This window comes from Mauremys mutica, chromosome 1, assembly GCF_020497125.1.
Source record: "Mauremys mutica isolate MM-2020 ecotype Southern chromosome 1, ASM2049712v1, whole genome shotgun sequence".
Classification (NCBI taxonomy): Eukaryota; Metazoa; Chordata; order Testudines; family Geoemydidae; genus Mauremys; species Mauremys mutica.
Genome location: NC_059072.1, coordinates 204,285,902 through 204,306,240, shown reverse-complemented (window position 1 = coordinate 204,306,240; position 20,339 = coordinate 204,285,902). Strand labels below are relative to the sequence as shown.

Here is a 20,339-nt window from a genome sequence, read left to right as displayed (position 1 = left end):
CTATTGTTCTATAGTAATACTACAATAAGAACAATATATGACTTCTTAGAAAAACACTCAAGCAAAACATTTTGTTAAGGAGTAGTTAAAGTTGCAGGCTCATATCAATAGTCTGAGTGTATGTTACCTTTTGAGAACAGTGGTGTTAAAAAAACATGTGCACATAACATACCTGTCTACGATTAAAAATCCAGGAAATGCAGAATTAAAGTTGTGCTTGTAGAAAAATGTGTAAAAATGGTTCAACTAACAAACAAACAAACAAAAAAAGTCAACCAAACTGTGTTGGCATTTCACTAGCATAATATTCATATACTGCTAACAACGACTGAAGATTGGGATCAATAAATGCAACATTTATAATGTCCATCTGGCATTGATCACCTTTCTTAGCAATGCTTAAACTGGTGCATTTGGATGATAAGCATATGTAATCCACTGCTCAGGGCATGTTATGTGTCCCTTTCATTTCAGTGCCTTATCCACAGAAGATGGGAGTCTGCTACAGCTACCAGCTAGGTGAATATAGCTCTGATTCAGGAAAGCACTGAAACGTGCAGTTTTAAGCATGAATAGTCTCATTGACGGCAATGATTTAAGCATGTGCCTAAGTGTTTTGGGAATTGGGGCCTTAGTCCAGAGGCTCATGCTTAAAAGTCTGTAGAGTGACTTCAATCATGCTTGCAGCCTTTCATTAAGGACAGCTGATTGGGAACAAAGATAGCCAGGTATGACTCTTCTTCAGTGATCCAACGTAAGAAAAGAGTAAATCTATGCAAAATAGATGGTAATTTATATAGCCATTTAAATAATCTGTGCTTGACTACAGATTAGCAACCCAACAGTATGTTCCTTATTGCTGTTCTCATACCTTACATCGTATTTTTTCATATAAAAATAAAAAGTTGCTAAAATGGGTCTAAAAAGTCTACAATAAAAGTGTTTCAAGCTGAAAAGCTCTGTGTTAAGCAAGGTTAGTAAGAGCTTTGTAATTTCTTTGTTATGATGCACTTTAAGTATTAGTTCTTAGCTCTACTTAGTTGCCAGAGACAGTGACTCTTCCAGAGAACGGTGGCTTTTTCAGTACTTTTCAACTCTTCTTCTCTGGAAGTTTCTTAAGGAATGGTGTCGGTGGAACTGTAGAGATGCAGTTACAGTTATGTGCATGCACTAGCCAGTTTGTTTACTGTGTCACCGTGATTGAGCGATTGCTAAGGCAAGGCTGCAATCTGAGCTCCTCTGGGAACTGGATATAAAAGGAAATAGTCCTTTCCCAGTTCCCACCTCCCCTGGATTTCCAGCTCTCTCTTCTCTTCACATGCCCTTCACTTCAGCCAACATGTTGTGCTGACAACTACAGCAGAAAGGTTCAAAATTGAAACTCCCAGTATAGCCTTTCAAGAGACAAAAAATTAAAAGGGTGTGGGGGGAGAGGATAACTGGGAACAAGTTTACTCTGCATAATTTTACTCTTCTCACTTTGGTTCTGGCTTATTCCTGGAAACAATATCCTCTATGCAACAGCATTAAACCCTAGCAGAGTCACAAAGTATTTATCAAAAGTAAATATATATAATTTCTACTGCAAACAGCCTAGCTCAATATTTTTAGGTAAATGGGCAACAGAATAGCCTATTTTGTATACACCTATTGTATATATTATTTGCAAAGAGATTTCAGTCTATTAATTGAAATTATATTTAGACATCAATATATGAATTGCAATTAGAATTTAAATGCACACAACCCATATTTATTAACTATAATTCTCCATGTGTGGAGGCACTTGCAAGAATTAGCTATTAGACACAAGACTAGAGACATCTCACTGTTTCCCTCACATTCAGACCCAGGCTCACCTGGTAACTAGTACATACACATCCCATACTTAGACACCAGTTAATTCACAAAAAAACTGATCCTGGTGAAGAGAGGGTAGGAGTGAAACATACATTACATGAGTAACCTACCGCTGTAGACCCAGAGGATGTGGCTACAAAGACTTTGATCACCATTTTGACCGTTATAGAAGAGAACCACCAGAACAATCCTGTTATCTACAAGTCACCAGAGCCCTGAGAGTGAGCCTGACATGCAGCAGCTCCCAGGGCAGCCAGAATCCCTTCCCAAATGAATCTCCCCTCCACATAAATCTAACTAGTTTTAGCCTCTCCCACTCACTGGTATCCTGGGCTTCCCCAAGTTCATTGGCTCTTTTAGGTATTTTGGGAGCCTAGAAGCTGGGAGAGGATTGGTTGGCAAAAGTATCTAGAGCAGAGGGACTTGCACCTGCCCCTAGCCTTTTCACTTTAGAATTGACCGGGTGACAGTCCATAAAAGGCAAGGGAGAGCAATGCACCAATCAGACAGGGCAAGGAAAATGCTGGTGGGGAGGGGAAAGAGTGTTGGAAGAGTTTGCAAAGCTGCAGGACAAAGTTTAAAGGGATGTCAGCATTTTCATAATAATCCCCTGTATTTAAGAGCTCACACCCACTCTCTGACTAAAATAAGGAGCCTCAGTTTGAAGCTTATATGCAGCGTAACAGCCACAGTCTCTACCTTTAAAATCAAAACAATCTGGAAACAACAATTCTGAGATCAGCCTGAACTAAAGCCACAGTTCCAAACATTCGGAGGCTTTGGGAAATTCAGATCAGGATCCAAACTTTATGGCTCTGTTTTCTCTTTGCAATATATGTTAGGCCATTGTGGATTAATTTTGGGGTGGATGAGATATGGGGAGGCATGTGGATGACCCCATGCCTGAGACCCTAAAAAACAAGTTTTTCTGTACTCTATGTGGCCAGTGAAGATTCCATGGCACTTTTTGCAAGAGTGGGGCCAGGTTTCCTTGTGAAAATATTCTCTTCTCTGACAGGAGCTACCCCAATGCCTGAGTGAGCAGGGAAGCCCAGCTGCTTTTCACATTGGGGCGGTGAACTCAGACACCCTGCATCCTTGCTGGGCTGGACAATTCCCCACCATCCCTCTGCAGCCAGGGAAGCTCCGTGGGGGGTGGGGGAGAGGGGCTGTGAGGAGTTCCCCCAACCTGCTTCCCTTTCCCTCCTCCCCCCTCAGACTGCTCTGGTCTTTGCAGTACTCTCCCAGCCTTCCCCCAGCACCTCCCTCCCAGTTCCGCATGCCCCCTCCCCCCATTTCAGGATCCAGTTCAAACGTCACCCACCTTGCTTCAAAACCCCTCTTAGATTCAGCTCAACTATCCCTGGCTCCCGTAACCTCTCCTACACGAATCATCCAGCACCAGCTTCTGTGTGGCCCTTATGGCTGCTGCTGGAGAGAGAGCCTTCTCCCATGCAGCTCCTGGAGCCAAGCCTCAGGTGGAGACTTCCTTCTTCTCTCTCCCACTCCACCACACCTGGTTTCTCTGTCCCCTCACTGCATGATTCACTAACCCTTTGTGGGCCCACGCTGCACCCTGCCATGCAACCTCCCCGGGTCCTTTAACCCCTGCGCCCACCAGATTAAACACCAGCTGCCCCTCGCAATGGGAAAGCCTTTGTCAGCAGCTAGTGCCACTCACAGAGCAGTCTGCATGGAACAGAGCCCGTCCCTACGAGCTCCCACTGCTGGCCTTGCCCACCCCCCAAGGTACCTTCTCAAAGTGCCCGCTGCGGATGTAGTAGTCGGCCAGGGAGCACCAGAGCTTGCCCAGCTGGTCAGTGAAGCGGGTCAGGCCTCCGCGAATGATGGCCCCAACATTGAGGGACTTCACCTTGTCAGGGTTCTGGGAGATGAGGTCACATAGCTCGTGCCACAGCTGGTAGTTGGCCCACATGCTCGGGGTTCAGCTGATCGCCATATTTGGGGTCGGGAAGGAATTTTCCTCCAGGGCAGATTGGCAGTGGCCCTGGAGGTTTTTTACCTTCCTCTGCAGCATGGGGCAGGGGTCACTTGCTGGAGGATTATCTGCTACTTGAAGTCTTTAAATCAGGATTTGGGGACTTCAACAGCTGAGTCAAGGGAGAGAATTATTTCAGGAGTGGGTGGGTCAGCTTTTGTGGCCTGCATCTTGTGGGAGGTCAGACTAGATGATCATAATGGTCCCTTCTGATCTTAAGTTCTATGATTCTATGATTCTAGTACAGGGCACTGGTTTTCCATCTGACTGCTGCTTTCCCTCCCATGGACAGCTGTCTGTCAGTGGATGCTGTATACACATATTGTTTAGCTTTTGGGGATCTTTCAGAATGAATGTTATTTTAGGAATGTGCAATATTATCACATAATTTTGTAATTGTAAGGGCCAAATTCACCACTCGTGTAAGTAGGCTCAACTCCATTGATTTCAATGGAATTGAGACTCCTAATGCCAGAGGTGAACTACGGCTCAAGAATTTAGGCCTCAGTTCTGCAAAACATTTTTAAATGTTTAACTTTAAGATTCAAGGCTTCAGGGCTCCAATCCTGCAAATTCTTAACACTGAACATAATGCTAACTATGACTGACTCCAATACAGTTATACTCATAGTAACCAGTAAGAATTGCACTTGCCAAGTGACTTACTACCTATTTGGACCATTATATAATTTTAAAGATACATTGCTCTGTTGTGTGAAAAATTATTTCCATCTTTATGTAAATGGGATTCTGAAGAAATTTATTGAAAAAGACAACAGAATGGACACTTTACCAAGTTCACTATTTCTCAATCTCTGTCACCTGCTTCTCCAATAAGGAGACAAGAGTCAGTCTTGCAAGTAGTGAAGACAGGTAGTAAAAAACCTTTGCCAACAATTTTTCTAAAAAAAAAAGAAAGAAAAAGAAACTATGGCCAAAAAAATGGTGCTTTGTGCTAAAACTTGGCATACAAGCAATTACCCAGGAGACTTTTTTACTAAATTCAACATAAGTTATTTTAGCAGAGAGCAATTATATGAATTCAAAGAAACTTGGACCGTGTTTTTTGATAAATTTGGATAAAGAATGCTTAGATAGCTCAAATAATGCCAGACATCCATTGCATTTGGACCTCTCTGTTTTTTCCCTCTATCCTGCCCCACTCCCTCTCCTCTCTTTCCTTTTCTTGTCTATTTGTGTATGTCTTTTTATTATTATTGTTACCCCTCCCCCCCACCCACACCATTTTATGTCTTTGTAATATTGTTTGATTTTATATTGTCTGGTCGTGCAGCTCTGACAAGCTGTATACCGGAATAATTCTATTGGATAGCCTGCAAAATGTGCAATATTTGGTAACACATACAAGCTGTGAGTCAATTACCTTTTTGTATTTTTATGGTTTCTTTATGAAAATTAATAAAAAACAATCACAAAATAAAAATTTTAGCCAGTTTTGAACTATTATTTTTATTGATTGATTTGTATAGCATCTTTTACAGGTCTCAAAATGTTATGCAGAATTACAGATGAAGGGTCTGATCCTGATATCATTTTCTACAAGTCATAGTGCCAACTATCATGAATAGTTGTGCCACTAATAATTATTAAACACACCAGTATTTGCAGGATGGGGCAATTAAGTCATTTAGTACCTTGCAGGACTGTGACAAAAATGATGAACAGTGCATTACTCCTTTTTATTACCCACCTGTCAAAGAGCAAGATCCTGTATCGGAAACTCCCATTGAACAGGATCTGACCCAAATGTCTATTGATTTAAAATGTCAGGTTTCTGCCGTGGAGCACAATTCTTTTTATTCCTAGGTTTGAAGAAAATTGTTTCAGTGTTTAGAATTATATTTTTCATTAGTTTTTTCATTAGTTGTTTTTATCCTAAAATGCTCAATTAATTTTATTTCAGTCCCTCCTTTCTCTGGAGCTTGAGAATAGGGCTGGGTGTGTTACCACCTCACCTCTTTTGGGGGCTAACCTGTGAGGGAGGATTTTGCTGTGAGACCTTTCACGTTCAGTCATAGGCTCGCTACAGCCTAATAGCACTGCTGGGATTGTTGCGAGAAGCGAGCCTGGTGTGTTTCTAAGGCATCAGACACTGCGGGTTATTACATGGAGCTGACGGAGCGAGCAACAGGAGCGATCCCTGCTGCTGTTCACTGTAAAATAGATCCGGGGTGGCCTCCCCCTTTCAGCCCCTGTCTGTGGCTGGAGATTGGGGGCTCTGGGGACCGCTGTAGGGGTCAGCAAGGCAAACACAGCAGAGCGCGTTTATTTCCGAAAACTAATAAAGTTAGAAGTCGGGGAGGGGGAAGAAGAGAGAGCGTGGGAGGGACCGAGCAGAGCTAGGAAGGGGAAGGTGGCCGGAGAAGCGGCAACTCCCCCCACCCTGCCCCGAACACTGAACTACAAGCCCCAGGATGCACAGCGCCAGAGAGCCCCGTTCCCATAGCAACAAAGACCTGACAACAGCTTCTCCCGCTAGGACAGGAGAGCGCCAGGTAACGAGGGGCTGAGAGCCCCGCCCCGTGCGGGGGCAGTGCGGGCAGGGGAGGGGTCCTACCCGTGCGGGATGGGGGGGGGGGAGGTGCAGAGGAGCTCCAGGGGCCCCTCAGCCAGGTTGCCCTTCCAATCCTGGCAGCATCTCCAGGCTCCATCCCTGGCAGGGCTTGCGGTGTCCCAGGTTCCAGCTCCATCCCATTCCTGCCCTGCGCCCATTTGTTCTTCAGGCTGAGCTGGCCTGGTGGTGCCCTGGGCCTTGGACTGGCTGACTGGGGGAACCACTGAACCATATAGTCACACTCTCCTCACCCAGGCTGTGCTTTCCTGGTCTTTCTTTTGACTGTCTTCAAACCATAATTCATCTCTCCCCACCCCCCGTGTTTCTGCTGCTTCTGGAAGCCTGGGGCCAAATGATGGTTGAAACAGAGTTTGTAAACCGTGTTTGAATGTAGATCCTTGCCTAATACCTAGGCTAAAACATGATTTCTGATCCCTTATGGATCATTGCAGTGGCACAGAATCACTGGGGCAAAATACTGCCCCTGCCACTACTCCTAGAATATCCCATGCATTAGGGTATCCCCTGTGGGGAGAGAGGAGAGGTCCCCACACAGGGGTGAATTCCTCTGACAGGTTTCATATGATGTTAAGAGGAGGCAGAGTGAATCCCACACAGGAAGCAGTCCTTTGAAGAATCACAATTTAAAAATGGCACTGCTGAGAGTGTAACTTAATCTGTTGTGCTAGCTCCTGGTAAGGTGACCAGACAGCAAGTGTGAAAAATCAGGACAGGGGGTGGGGGGTAATAGGTGCCTATGTAAGAAAAAGCTCCACAAATCGGGACTGTCCCTATAAAATTGGGACATCTGGTCACCCTAGCTCCAATAAGTAAAATGCAGTGAATAAGCAATTATACACTCTCTGATTTGCTGTCCCGATCTCATGTGAATAATAACTAGAAGTGTGTTTTCTATCTTGTTATTAATATGAAAATTGCCCTATTTTCTGAAAAACTCACCAAAATTCAGTTCATTTTGCTTGAAAACAAGAGGGGAAAGGACACATTTTCAGATGCAATTGAGCCTCTTTAGATATATGCCAAAAGCATATGAAAATGTACCTAAATCAAGTACTCATAAACAGGGGTGGCTTTAGCCATTTTGCCCTCCCAAGCAGGGCGGCACGCCGCGGAAGGCGCTCTGCCGGTCGCCGGTCCCGCGGCTCCAGTGGACCTCCCGCAGGTGTGCCTGCGGATGCTCCACCGGAGCTGCGGGACCAGCGGACCCTCCGCAGGCATGCCTGCAGGAGGTCCACTGCAGCCGCCTGCCGCCCTCCCGGCGATCGGCAGAGCGCCCCCCGCAGCGTGCCGCCCCAAGCACACACTTGGCGTGCTGGGGCCTGGAGCCGCCCCTGCTCATAAATCTGGAAATGTCTTAGTTTGATGTTATTTTCTGAATAAAACAGTTTATTATTTCTTTTTTTCCTCACTATTTAATATGAACTCCCTGACTGGTACACTAAATTGTATCCCTCTTCTCAGACACCTGAGAACATATGCCTATACTGTGTTAAGCTCTTAAATAACAAAGATTATGTATAATATTCTCTCTCTAGAATCTAAGGGTTTGTCTGCACAAGCACAACACAGTTAGCTCTGACTTATAACTCGAGCGTTATCCCTAACTCAACTCCCATTCACACACAAAAATCTCTAGCTGGAAGTAAATGGTGTTTTAAGCTATCTGGCCTGTCCAGGCATGTCTACACTGCATCTGGGAGTGAGCCTTCTAGCTCGGGTCCACAGACTCATGCTTGCGGGGCTTGTGCTAGCACTATGGAAATAGCTGTGTAGACATTGCTTTGACATTGTGGCTCAGTCTGGAATTCAAGCTCTCAAGCCCCCTGCCAGGCTTCAGAGGCCAAACTCCAGCCGAGCTGCAGTATCTACAAAGCTATTTTTAGAATGCTGGGGTGAGCCCTGCTAGCATGAGTGTGTGGACCCGAGCTAGAAGGCTCACTCCCAGATACAGTATAGCCATGCCCTGGGGAGTTGAAGCTCCAGTGCTTCTAATGCTCCAACTAGTAATGTAGTAGGGTTACAACGGGTCCAGTTACAACTCAGCAACAGCTAATCCAGTCACTCTGTGCTGCTAAACAAATCACTCTGTAACTCCAATGTTGAGTTGGACACAATAGTGAAATGAGGACAGACAAATTGATGGATTTTAAATAGCAGGCCACAACTTTTGTTAAATTATAAATACAGGGACGAGGTGCTACCTGCCCATCAGCAATTTAATTGTTTCTGGTGTGGGGGTTACAGAGCTCCTACCATATAACCCATAACTCAGGGTAGGCTCTTTCACTGATGGTCCCATCAAGTTCCCCTACCCCTTGAGGCTGATGGGTGGTATTTGTTTTGAAGTGTGGTCACTCTTGAGCTAGGCTAGCTCCAGCGCATTAATCTGAATACTAACTTGAACTAGGGTGGCCAGGTGCCTGGTTTTCGAACAGAAAGTCTGATTGAAAAGGGGACCTGACAGTATCTGGTCAGATCTACTGACTGGACACCCAAAGTCTGGTTACTGTGGGTGAGGGAGGTGGGGAGGCGCCGAGTCATCACCCACAGCAGCCCCTATTTAGCCAGTGCTGCAGCCTATGTGCATTGGGCGGCTGCAGCTCCCAGCCCTGACTCCACAGGCAAGTACCTCCCAAGGGTGGGAGAGAGGGGAAGAGCAGCGAACGACGGGGGGAAGGGGAAAGAGGAGCAAATGGGGGTGGGGCCTCTGAGGGAAGGGGCAGGGAAGGAGCAGGACCTCGGGGAAGAGGTGGGGTAGGGATGAAGCCTGAGGGGAAGAGGTGGGGCAGGGACGGGTCTTCAGAGGGAAGGTGCAGGGCAGGGGTGAGGAAGAGGAGGTTCCAGCACTCCTGCTGGAGTGTCCGTTTTTTAAATATTACAAAGTTGGCAACTCTAACTTGAACTTATTTTTGCAGTGAAGATGAGCCCTAAATTATTGCCTTATTTCAACCACACAATTGTCTGTTTCTATTAGACTTAAGGAGAAAATATACTTTTGAACAGGCAAATAAATATTATGTTTTTTCATGTTTATATGTATAAACTGATAAACATTCCACTCCTGATAGGTGATGGAACCCATTTACGATGTCCTCTACTAGCAACACAATGATGGCCCTAGATGACTGTTTCCTCCGTATTATAGTGCCAGAAGATAGTAAGTCAGAAAGCTACACAAGAAGCAAAGGCAGTAATGAATCTCCTAGGACCAGTAAGAGCACCAGAAGCAGCAGTAGTAGCAGAATTAATGATTATAGTAGGTGCAGTAGAGAATGTGAAAGTGAAAGTTCTCATGTTAACTATTCTGATGATTTTCTCACTGACTATTCTGAATCAGCTGGCAATAGCAATTATTTAGAACTGTCAGGAACCAAAGAGAAGAAACTACAGAAGAAGAAAAATAAGAAAAATGGTCAGCCAAAAGGTAAAAAGAAAATTGTTCTTGTTTCCCCACTAATAAATTAGATGTTTGACAATAGCCAAATAATATACACAGGAAGATTGGTACTATCCCTGCTTCTTGACAGTTTTTGTCTTAATATGTCACATAAAATAAAAATAAATTTTTGCTTTAGGTCTATTTCAGTCTCATTTGTCAGCCAATATAATATTGAATTAGCCATATTATACAAAACACTAACAATAAAGAAAATATCCCCCATCAAGCCCACATTTTTACTTTCATGTCTAGAAATGGATTTCCTTAATTCTCACCATTCAAGTGCACAAAGTGACTGTAAAACTCAGGTGCCAACTCCCACCCCTGTCCAAGACCCTTGCAGGGTCCCAAAAACTTGTCCAGCCTGAGCCTGAACATCTACATTGCAATTTTATAGCCCCGCAGGCCTAACCCTGTGATCCTGAGTCAGCTGACATGGGTCAGCCATGGGTCTTTTATTGCAATGTAGACATACCCTTTGGGCCTTCTTCCATGCAGCCCCGTACAACTGGAATTCCCAACTCCCATGACCTCATCCATCATGTCTCTACTCGCTTCGCCTTCAAGCCCCTCCTTTTGAGATACTTCTTCCAAAAGACCTGTAAAACCTAGTCTTTTCCTCAAAAGGCTGCAGAAAATAAATAAAACTAGAAAACTCTATAGTAAAAAATCATGGAATTAACGAAACACCAGCTAACTTCACTGTGTAATCACTTGTTTGCATAATCCCATCCCCAGCCTTCATCTGTAACATAATCCAGTGTCTGGAAGTTAAAGCTAGACAAATTCAGGCTGGAAACAAGGTGTATTTTTTAACAGTGAGGGTAATTAATCATTGGAATACTTTACCAAGGATTTTGGTGGATTTTCCACCACTGGTAATTTTAGAATCAAGACTGGATATTTTTCTAAAAGCTATGCTCTAGGAATTATTTTGGGGGAAGTTATGTGGCCTGTGTTACACAGGAGGTCAGACTAGAAGATCACAATCATCCCTTCTGGCCTTGGAATCTATGAATCTGTGAATCTATGTTTTCTGCTTAGAGCCTGCTCTTGTAAATAGTTCATAGCCAGCACTCCCAGGGGAGAGATAGCTCAGTGGTTTGAGCATTGGCCTGCTAAATACAGCATTATGAGCTCAATCCTTGAGAGGGCCATTTAGAAATCTGGGGCAAAAATCTGCTTCAAGCAGCAGGTTGGACTAGATGACCTCCTGAGGTCCCTTCCAACCCTGATATTCTTTAAAAAAGGGACCTGGCTCTAGATTACCAGCTCTTTAAGGCAGGGACCCTGAATACACATTTTATCTTTAAAATGGCAAGGAGATTTTGGGTGCTATATAAATTATAATACTAATTATCTAGCAATGTACTTCCTGGAATGCCTTAGAGCTGCTATGAAATTGAATTTATGCATAAAAGCAAGGAAAACAGTCAGACTTACAGTCCCAACCCTTTAAATTTTCAGTTATACTTCAGAAAGGGACATTGATGCTTAGCAGTGGTACCCTTAGAATTTCAGGTTGTCAAGAATATTTATCAAATATGGTATATAAAATGGAAAACTGTATATTCTAAATGTCTGATAATTTAAACAACACTACATTTGTGTTTATAAGCTATTTTTTATTTAGTTCAAATCAAAAGATGGTTTGAAAGTGATACAGTTGTGTATAGAATTCCTAGATGCAGATTTGTTAGGGTGTGTACTGTTACAATCACTTTGTTTTCTGAATGTTTGCAGTAAGTTATTGTTTTCTTCCTTCTTCATCATGAATTGAATTTTCCTAATCTAGGGCCTTATCTAACTCCACTGAAGTCATTGGGAGTCTTTCCATAGGGAATTGGATCAGGCTCATACAACCCAATCCTCTGACAAAGCACACATTGACTTCAATGAATTACTGAGAGACAAACTTTGTTTCAGGTGGCATTGGGGAGACTGTTCTGTAAGCACATCCTACCAGCCTCAGAGAAAGCCTCATTTGTCTCAGAGAAAGCTGTTGCTGGAATATTAGCACTAAGGCTATCTAGAGTGAAGATGGTTCCTGGGGGAAGATAGTGATCAATAGAATGAGGAAGTGAGGGAACCTTTGGCCCTCATAAGGACCTGGCTTTAGTTGTGGCCAAATACTGCCAGGAAAAATCCATGCTATAGATGTATCAGCACAAAATATTTGAACAGTGAAATTTTAGTACAGATTTTGGACACTGCCATACATACTGCCTTTAAGTAGCTTAGGATAACTAGTTATGAGTAAAGATAGTACTGATTTTGCTTTCTGTACCATTAAATGATATGTAAGTCACTATTAGTTTGTTTTGGTCTGAATGCAGGAGGCAAGAAGTTGCCACCTAAGAAGATGCAATTCCAGAATATTTCATTTTTAAGTACTCAGAATAATATGGTTTCCCAGAAAAAAGATGCTACGGCTCAACGTATATTATCTGCAAGACTTCACAAAATTAAAGAGCTGAAAAATGAACTGTCTGACCTCCAGCATAAACTAGAAGCATCAAACTTAGAAAACCAGCTTCTGAAACAGCTTCAGTATCGGCACTTGAAAGCAATAGGTAAATATGAAAATGCGGAGAATAACTTGCCTGATCTTATAGCAAAACATTATAGTGAGGTAAGAACTCTAAGGGGACTCCTTAGGAAGTCTCAGGAACAGGAACGAAATACATCCAGGAAGCTCAGAGAAGTTGAAGCAGAGCTGTTAAAGACTAAAGATTCCTTGCAAGTATTGCAGAAACTTTCAGAAGACACGAATCTTGCAGAGAGAGGGGAACTTACTCATAGATTATCAATCCTTACAGAAAAAATGGAAGCCAATGATAAGAGAATACAGGTAATATGGAGCATGTCCTTGTATTTTTAGAACTATAATAGGAAATATTTTTGTGAAAGAATAATGCAAGATTATTAATCAATGCATATAAAATGAATATTTATAGTGCAATCTAACAATACAGAAATTCAGATCCATTTGTTTTAATCCAAAGCTTTCCAAAGTTTAGTGATATTATGAATGAATTACCGATAACTTTAATAAAATCTTGCAAAAACGTATCAGTGGATTAAATTTGGAAATAAAGATTAGTCAAACTGTTGCCTTATTACCTTTAAAAATATGACATACTACTGGAGAGCTGTCTCCAGTCTCCCATTCACTCCTTAGTACAGGTGTAGTCAAACATATTGCAGCTGTTGACTAGTGAATTAAACATGAGTCGGGAATCCTAGTGTTAGCTCTACCACTGGTTTGATATGTGACCTTGGGCAAAAGATGGAATTTATTTGAGCTTTAGGTTATTCATCTGTTAAAAGGATGAACAGTTTTAAAGGAGGGTGATGTGAGGCTTTATTAATGAATATATATAAAGTACTTTGAAATTCTTGTATGAAATGTACAATATAAGTACTAATATTATTTATTTCAAGGGTTTTTTTGGGCAGAGTTAATATTTAATTAATTTATATTGTGACCACCATTGTGATATCTAAGGGTGTTTGACCAAAACTAATAAAAACAACTGTTGCCAACATTTGAATAGACAGCACCCTTGTTAGGATGCAATATTCTTCCAGAAGGAAATGGAGGGAGGAGAAGCACAAAGAAATAATAATATATTCAGTAAAATGAGAATTGGGCAAGTAGCCATTGGGAAGAATACAAGAACAATTGCCTCATAAATTCATAACACTATTTCCCCCTTATTTCTGGGTGTGGCGATCCCCTAAAACCTACCTCAGAGCTAACACAATCCCATCTGCCCACCTTTAATGCCTCTACCCCTCTGCACTACAGCAACCTGTCTCCAATGGAGAGGGTTATTTACACGGGTGGCTCCAGGCCCCAGGATGCCAAGTGCGTGCTTGGGGCAGCAAGCCGCGGGGGGCACTCTGCGGGCGCCACGAGGGCAGCAGGCAGGCTACCTTCGGCGGCTTGCCTGCGGAGGGTCCGCTGGTCCCGTGGCTTCGAGGACTTCCCGCAGGCATGCCTGTGGGAGGTCTGCCGAATCCGCGGACCAGGGACCTCCCGCAGGCAAGCCGCCGAAGGCCGCCTGCCTGCCATGCTTAGGGCGGCAAAATGCCTAGAGCTGCCCCTGGTTGTATATTGTTCTTTCTGAAGCTCATTAATACTGCTTTGTAGGAGGCTGCTAGAGAGCTATGGAGAATGTTCCTTCCTTACCCCCAAGGGTTGGGCATACTGCCTTTGCAGTGTTCCCAGGGACTTAGGGGTTGAAAGAGACGGTTACTCACCGTAGTAACTGTTGTTCTTCGAGATGTGTTGCTCCTATCCATTCCAGTCAGGTGTGCGCGCCGCGCGTGCACGGCTCTTCGGAACTTTTTTACCCTAGCAACTCCGGTGGGCCGGCTGGCGCCCCCTGGAGTGGCGCCACTATGGCGCCTGTTATATACCCCAGCCGGGCCGTCCGCTCCTCAGTTCCTTCTTGCCGGCTACTCCGACAGTGGGGAAGGAGGGCGGGTCTGGAATGGATAGGAGCAACACATCTCGAAGAACAACAGTTACTACGGTGAGTAACCGTCTCTTCTTCTTCGAGTGATTGCTCCTATGCATTCCAGTCAGGTGATTCCCAAGCCTTACCTAGGCGGTGGGGTCGGAGTGAGACGTGGCGGAGTGTAATACCGCGGAGCCGAAGGCTGCGTCGTCTCGAGACTGCTGCACCAACGCGTAGTGGGAGGCGAAGGTGTGGACTGAAGACCAGGTGGCCGCTCTACAGATGTCCTGGATGGGAACATGGGCCAGGAAGGCGGCGGACGAGGCGTGCGCTCTCGTCGAGTGAGCAGTGAGGCGGCATGGTGGCACGCGAGCAAGCTCGTAGCATGTCCGAATGCAAGCTGTGACCCATGAGGAAATCGGCTGCGAGGAGACCGGCTCGCCCTTCATGCGGTCGGTGACTGCTATAAACAGCTGGGTCGAACGCCGGAAGGGCTTCGTCCGCTCGATGTAAAAAGCGAGCGCCCTGCGGACGTCGAGAGTGTGAAGCTGTTGCTCCCGAGGTGAGGCATGCGGCTTCGGGAAGAAGACCGGGAGGAAGATCTCCTGGTTCAGGTGGAAGGCCAAGACCACCTTAGGGAGGAAGGCCGGATGCGGTCGAAGCTGCACCTTGTCTCCATGGAAGACAGTGTAGGGTGGACCCACTGTTAGAGCACGGAGCTCAGAGACTCGTCTCGCCGATGTAATGGCGACGAGGAAGGCTGTCTTCCAGGAGAGGTAGAGCAGGGAGCACGTGGCCATAGGCTCGAAGGGCGGTCCCATGAGTTTGGTCAGGACGAGGTTCAAATCCCAGGTCGGGGCAGGACGCCGCACCGGCGGGTACAGGTGGTCGAGGCCTTTAAGGAAGCGGGAAACCATCTGGTTGGAGAAGATGGAGCAACCTTCCACAGATGGGCGAAAGGCGGACACAGCTGCCAGGTGCACCCTCAAGGAGGAGACCGCAAGACCTTGCTCCTTAAGGTACCAGAGGTAGTCCAGGATGGTAGGGACAGGTACTACGAATGGATTGAGTTCTCGGCTATCACACCAGAGTGCGAATCGCTTCCACTTCGCAAGGTAGGTGGAGCGAGTGGAAGGCTTTCTGCTCTCAAGCAGGACTTGCTGCACCGCCGCCGAACAGTCCCTCTCTGTGTGGGTCAACCACGCAGGTACCAGGCTGTAAGATGGAGGGACTGCAGGTTTGGATGGCGGAGTCTGCCGAAGTCCTGGGTGATGAGGTCCGGCCATAACGGAAGGGGGAGAGGATCCCGAACGGAGAGCTCGAGCAGCAGGGTGTACCAATGTTGCCTCGGCCAGGCCGGAGCCACGAGTATGACGGTGGCTCTGTCCCTCCGAAGCTTCTGTAGCACTCTGTGCACGAGTGGGAACGGAGGGAAGGCGTAGAGGAGGTGAGTCTTCCAGGAATACAGGAAGGCATCCGACAGGGACCCCGGCGAGTGACCCCGGAACGAGCAGAACAGGTGGCACTTTCTGTTTGCCTTGGAGGCGAATAGGTCTATCCGGGGAAACCCCCACCTGCGGAAGATTGTGTGCACGACGTCGGGACGGAGAGACCACTCGTGGGAGAGGAATGACCTGCTGAGATGGTCGGCCAGCGTGTTCTGCACTCCCGGAAGAAAGGACGCTTCCAGGTGAATGGAGTGGGTCACGCAGAAGTCCCACAGGAGCATCGCTTCCTTGCAGAGGAGGGAGGAGCGGGCACCGCCCTGCTTGTTCACGTAGAACATTGCTGTTGTATTGTCCGTGAACACTGTCACACAGCGGCCCTGGAGGTGGGTGCGGAAGGTTTGACAGGCCAAATGGATCGCTCGCAGTTCGCGGACATTGATGTGCAGAGCGAGCTCCTGGGGCGACCACAGGCCCTGGGTGTGAAGGTCGCCCAGGTGAGCTCCCCAACCGAGCGCTGAGGCATCCGTGGTCAGAGTGGCGGACGGGCGAGGAGGGTGGAACAGTACTCCCGCACAGACAACCTCCGGGTCTAGCCACCAGTTGAGGGACTCGAGGGTTGGCCTGGAGACTGTGACCACCATATCGATAGGATCTCGATGCGGCCGATACACTGTCGCCAGCCAGGCCTGGGACGTGCGCAGGTGGAGCCGCGCATACGCGGTGACATACGTACAGGATGCCATGTGGCCCAGGAGGCGGAGGCAGGATCGCACCGTCGTGGTCGGGAAGGTGACGAGGTCCCGGATGAAGGAGACCATTGTTTGGTGTCGAGAACGCGGCAGGCAGGCGTGGGCCAACGAGGAGTCGAGGACCGCTCCAATGAACTCCATCCGCTGCGACGGAATCAAGGTGGACTTCTCGGCGTTGATGAGAAGACCGAGTCGCTGGAAGAGGGACAGGATTTCTGTCAACTGGTCCATTACCAGCCGTCGAGACTGTCCGCGAACAAGCCAGTCGTCGAGATACGGGTAGACATGTATCTGACGACGGCGGAGGGCTGCGGCAACCACTGCCATGCATTTGGTAAACACCCTCGGTGCGGTGGAGAGCCCGAATGGTAACACGGCGAACTGGTAGTGGGCGTTGTTGACCACAAAACGGAGGTAACATCGATGAGGAGGATAGATTGCGACATGGAAGTAGGCGTCCTTCATGTCGAGGGCGGCAAACCAGTCTCCCGGATCCAGAGAGGGAATGATGGTCCCCAGGGTGACCATGCGAAACTTGGGCTTGAGCAGGTATTTGTTCAGCTCTCGAAGGTCCAGGATAGGACGTAGCCCTCCTTTCGCTTTGGGGATGAGAAAATATCGGGAATAGAATCCCCTGCCCCGCCTGTCTTGAGGCACTGCTTTTATGGCACCCACGCTCAACAGAGTCTGGACCTCTTGTAAGAGGACTTGCTCGTGAGAGGGGTCCCTGAAGAGGGACAAGGAGGGTGGGTGGGAAGGTGGGGGCGAAACAAATTGAAGGCGGTATCCTGACTGGACTGTTTGAAGCACCCAGTTGTCCGTTGTTATTTGGGACCACACCGAAAATAAATAGGAGAGGCGGTTGTGGAAGAGAAGGGCAGGATCCGGTAGGGAGAGTGATGGGCCGTCCTCGTGCGTCCCATCAAAAGGCCTGCTTGGACCCCTGAGGGGCCTTGGAAGAGGCCTGGCCCTGGTTACGCCTGTTGCCGGAAGGACGACGGCGATTTGGGCCCGGTCGCCTGCTATTGTACGGGCGGTAGCGTTGTTGATGGAAGGACCGGCGGGGGTTGCTGCCGGAAGGACCTGCGCTGTGGAGCCGGCGTGTGCATCCCGAGGGTGCGGATGGCAATGCGACCGTCCTTCAGGGTCTGAATCCGGGTATCAGTCTTCTCAGAGAAGAGACCCTGGGTGTCAAAAGGCAGGTCCTGTAACGTATACTGCACCTCCGGCGGCAGGGTGGAGGACTGCAGCCAGGAGATGCGGCGCATCGTCATGCCGGAGGCTAAGGTCCGAGCTCCCGAATCCGCGGCGTCAAGGGCGGCCGTGATGGAGGACCTGGACGATTTCTTCCCCTCGTCCAACATCGCCGAGAACTCCTGGCGGGAGGCTGTTGGCAGGAGCTCTGTAAACTTCGCCAGGGACGCCATGATGTCATAGGCGTACCTGGCGAGGAGGACCATCTGGTTGGCGATGCGCATTTGCAGGCCGCCAGCCGAGTAGACCTTGCGGCCTAACAGGTCCATTCGCCGCGCGTCCTTCGACTTAGGCGCAGGGGCAGGTTGACCATGCCTCTCCCTGTCGTTGACCGACTGAACGACCAACGAGTCCGGGGTTGGGTGAGTATAGAGATACTCGTAGCCCGTGGGGGGGACTGAATATTTGCGCTCGACCCCACGAGCCGTAGGAGGGATGGACGCCGGCGTCTGCCAGAGTGTGGTGGCGTTCTTTTGTATTGTCCGTACGAACGGTAACGCCACTCGCACTGGAGCCTCCGCTCCGACGACATTTGTGATAGGGTCCTCGTCCTCCTGAACCTCCGCCACGGGAAGAGCCATGGCCGTCGCCACGCGGCGAAGCAGGTCTTGGTGAGCCTTCAGGTCTATTGGCGGAGGCTCCTTGGTAGAAGCTCCGGCCACCGCCTCGTCCGGTGAGGACGACGAGGACAAGCCCTGGACGACGACCTCCGTCGAAGGACCTGCGGACTGTTCGTCGGCTGGGTCGGGCTGCATGGTCCTCTCGCGGTCAGGCTCGCGTGGTGGTGAAGAGGGCGGTTGGCTAACAGTCGCCTCTGGTACCCTGCGCTCGGAGGCAGGGGCTCTTGGGGGCAACGGCCCCCCCTGAGACTCATACTGGGCCCATGGCACCCAGAATCCCCACTGCTGTGCCCCCTGAGGTTGCCCGTGTGGGGTAGGCGGTAGGTGTCCATTGCTGTCCGCCGCGGAGGCGACCGACGCAAGGCAGGATGGCCACGGCGGTGCCGAGGCGCTGATGGATTGCGCCGTCGACTGAGGCAGTCCGGCCCCGGACGGTGCCGAGGATCGGTGCTGGTCTTCACGGTACCGGGATGGTGACCGAGACCAACGTCTGCCGCGGTGCCGGGAGCTCGACCGGTGCCGGGAGCTCGACCGGGATCCGGACCTACGGTGCTGGGAGCGGCTGCGCGAGTCGCGGTGCCGGGAACGGTGCCGGGACGGAGACCTCCGTCGGTGCCGATGTGACGGCGATCGGGACCTGGTGCGACGCCGGGAGTGCGACCGGTACCACGATGATGAACGGTACCGGGACTGCGACCGACGTCGAGACGGCGACCGGTACCGCGATGGCAAGCGGTGCCGAGATCGCGAGCAACAGGACGGTGATCTGCGGTGGGACCGGGAACGTGACCGGGACCGGGAGCGTCGTCTGTGCCGTCTGTCCGGAGTGGGCGGCCGGATCATCATGGCCGGCTTTCTTGCCGACACGACAGCCCGCACCGGCGGTGCCGGGGGCCGGAGGCTCGGTGCCTCTATGAGCTGTATAAGCTCGCGCGCCGAGGAGAATGTCTCCGGCGTAGATGGCAGCCGGGGCTCGACCACGGTCGGTGCCGGGGAGCGTGGCGGTGCCGGACTCGACGGCCCTTGTGGCACCGGAGTCAACGGCCCGGTGCACGTCTTGTGCACGGCCACCGCGGGGGCCGCAGGTGGCGCAATCGTCTTCGCTGAGTCCTCAGCACGGGCCTTAGCAATCGCCTTCTCCAGCTTGCGCTTCTTAGAAGGCGAGAGCGAGCGGTGCTGGGTCTTCGGAGCCGCTGGCTGAGGCTGCGGAGCCGCGGTGCCGGAGCGGCTTGGGGCCGCCGGTGTGCTCTGCACTGATGAAGTTCTCGGTGCCGGCGCGGATGGTGCCGGGGGCTGGAGCGACGCCTCCATTAGGAGCTGTTTCAATCAAATGTCCTGCTCCTTACGAGTTCGCGGCTTAAAGGCGGAACAGATGGAACACTTATCTGGTCGGTGACCTTCTCCCAGGCAACGGAGGCAGGCGTCGTGCGGGTCCCCGATTGGCATAGGCCTCTGGCAAGATGCGCAGGGCTTAAAGCCCGGTGCCTTGGGCATGAGCCCGCACCGGGGGAGGAAAGGGAGGGGATACCCCCCTTAACCTTATCCTAAACCTAACTAACTAACTATCAAAAACTATTTACACTAAGTACTAAACGAACTATATACAGAGAACAGTAGCGAGAGCTAGGGTGGTGGAGGACAGAGAGCACTCCACAGTTCCAACTGGCCGTCACGGGCGGTAAGAAGGAACTGAGGAGCGGACGGGCCGGCTGGGGTATATAACAGGTGCCATAGCGGTGCCACTCCAGGGGGCGCCAGCCGGCCCGCCGGAGTTGCTAGGGTAAAAAAGTTCCGAAGAGCCGTGCACGCACGGCGTGCACACCTGACTGGAATGCATAGGAGCAATCACTCGAAGAAGAACAGCAAGCATCACAATGCCAACTTTTAGGCACCTAGAAAATCACAGAA

At 48.9% G+C, this 20,339-nt stretch overlaps 2 protein-coding genes across 3 annotated transcripts in view; one reads left to right on the top strand and one right to left on the bottom strand.

Moving 5' to 3' along the window:
* LOC123362152 (SH3 domain-binding glutamic acid-rich protein-like) overlaps window positions 1–2,169 on the bottom strand; it is a 46,360-nt gene extending 44,191 nt beyond the window's left edge. Inside the window, 1 exon segment of the mRNA XM_045002496.1 lies at window positions 1,971–2,169. Within this exon segment, the coding sequence (XP_044858431.1) occupies window positions 1,971–2,015 (45 nt within the window). The 5' untranslated portion in view covers window positions 2,016–2,169.
* Window positions 2,170–6,299: 4,130 nt separating this feature from the next.
* LCA5L (lebercilin LCA5 like) overlaps window positions 6,300–20,339 on the top strand; it is a 42,607-nt gene continuing 28,567 nt past the window's right edge. For both annotated transcript variants that reach the window (XM_045002495.1, XM_045002494.1), the window contains exons 1-3: window positions 6,300–6,375; window positions 9,524–9,879; window positions 12,231–12,745. In XM_045002495.1, the coding sequence (XP_044858430.1) occupies window positions 9,543–9,879; window positions 12,231–12,745 (852 nt within the window). In that variant the 5' untranslated portion in view covers window positions 6,300–6,375; window positions 9,524–9,542. The remainder of the gene's footprint in view (window positions 6,376–9,523; window positions 9,880–12,230; window positions 12,746–20,339) is intronic.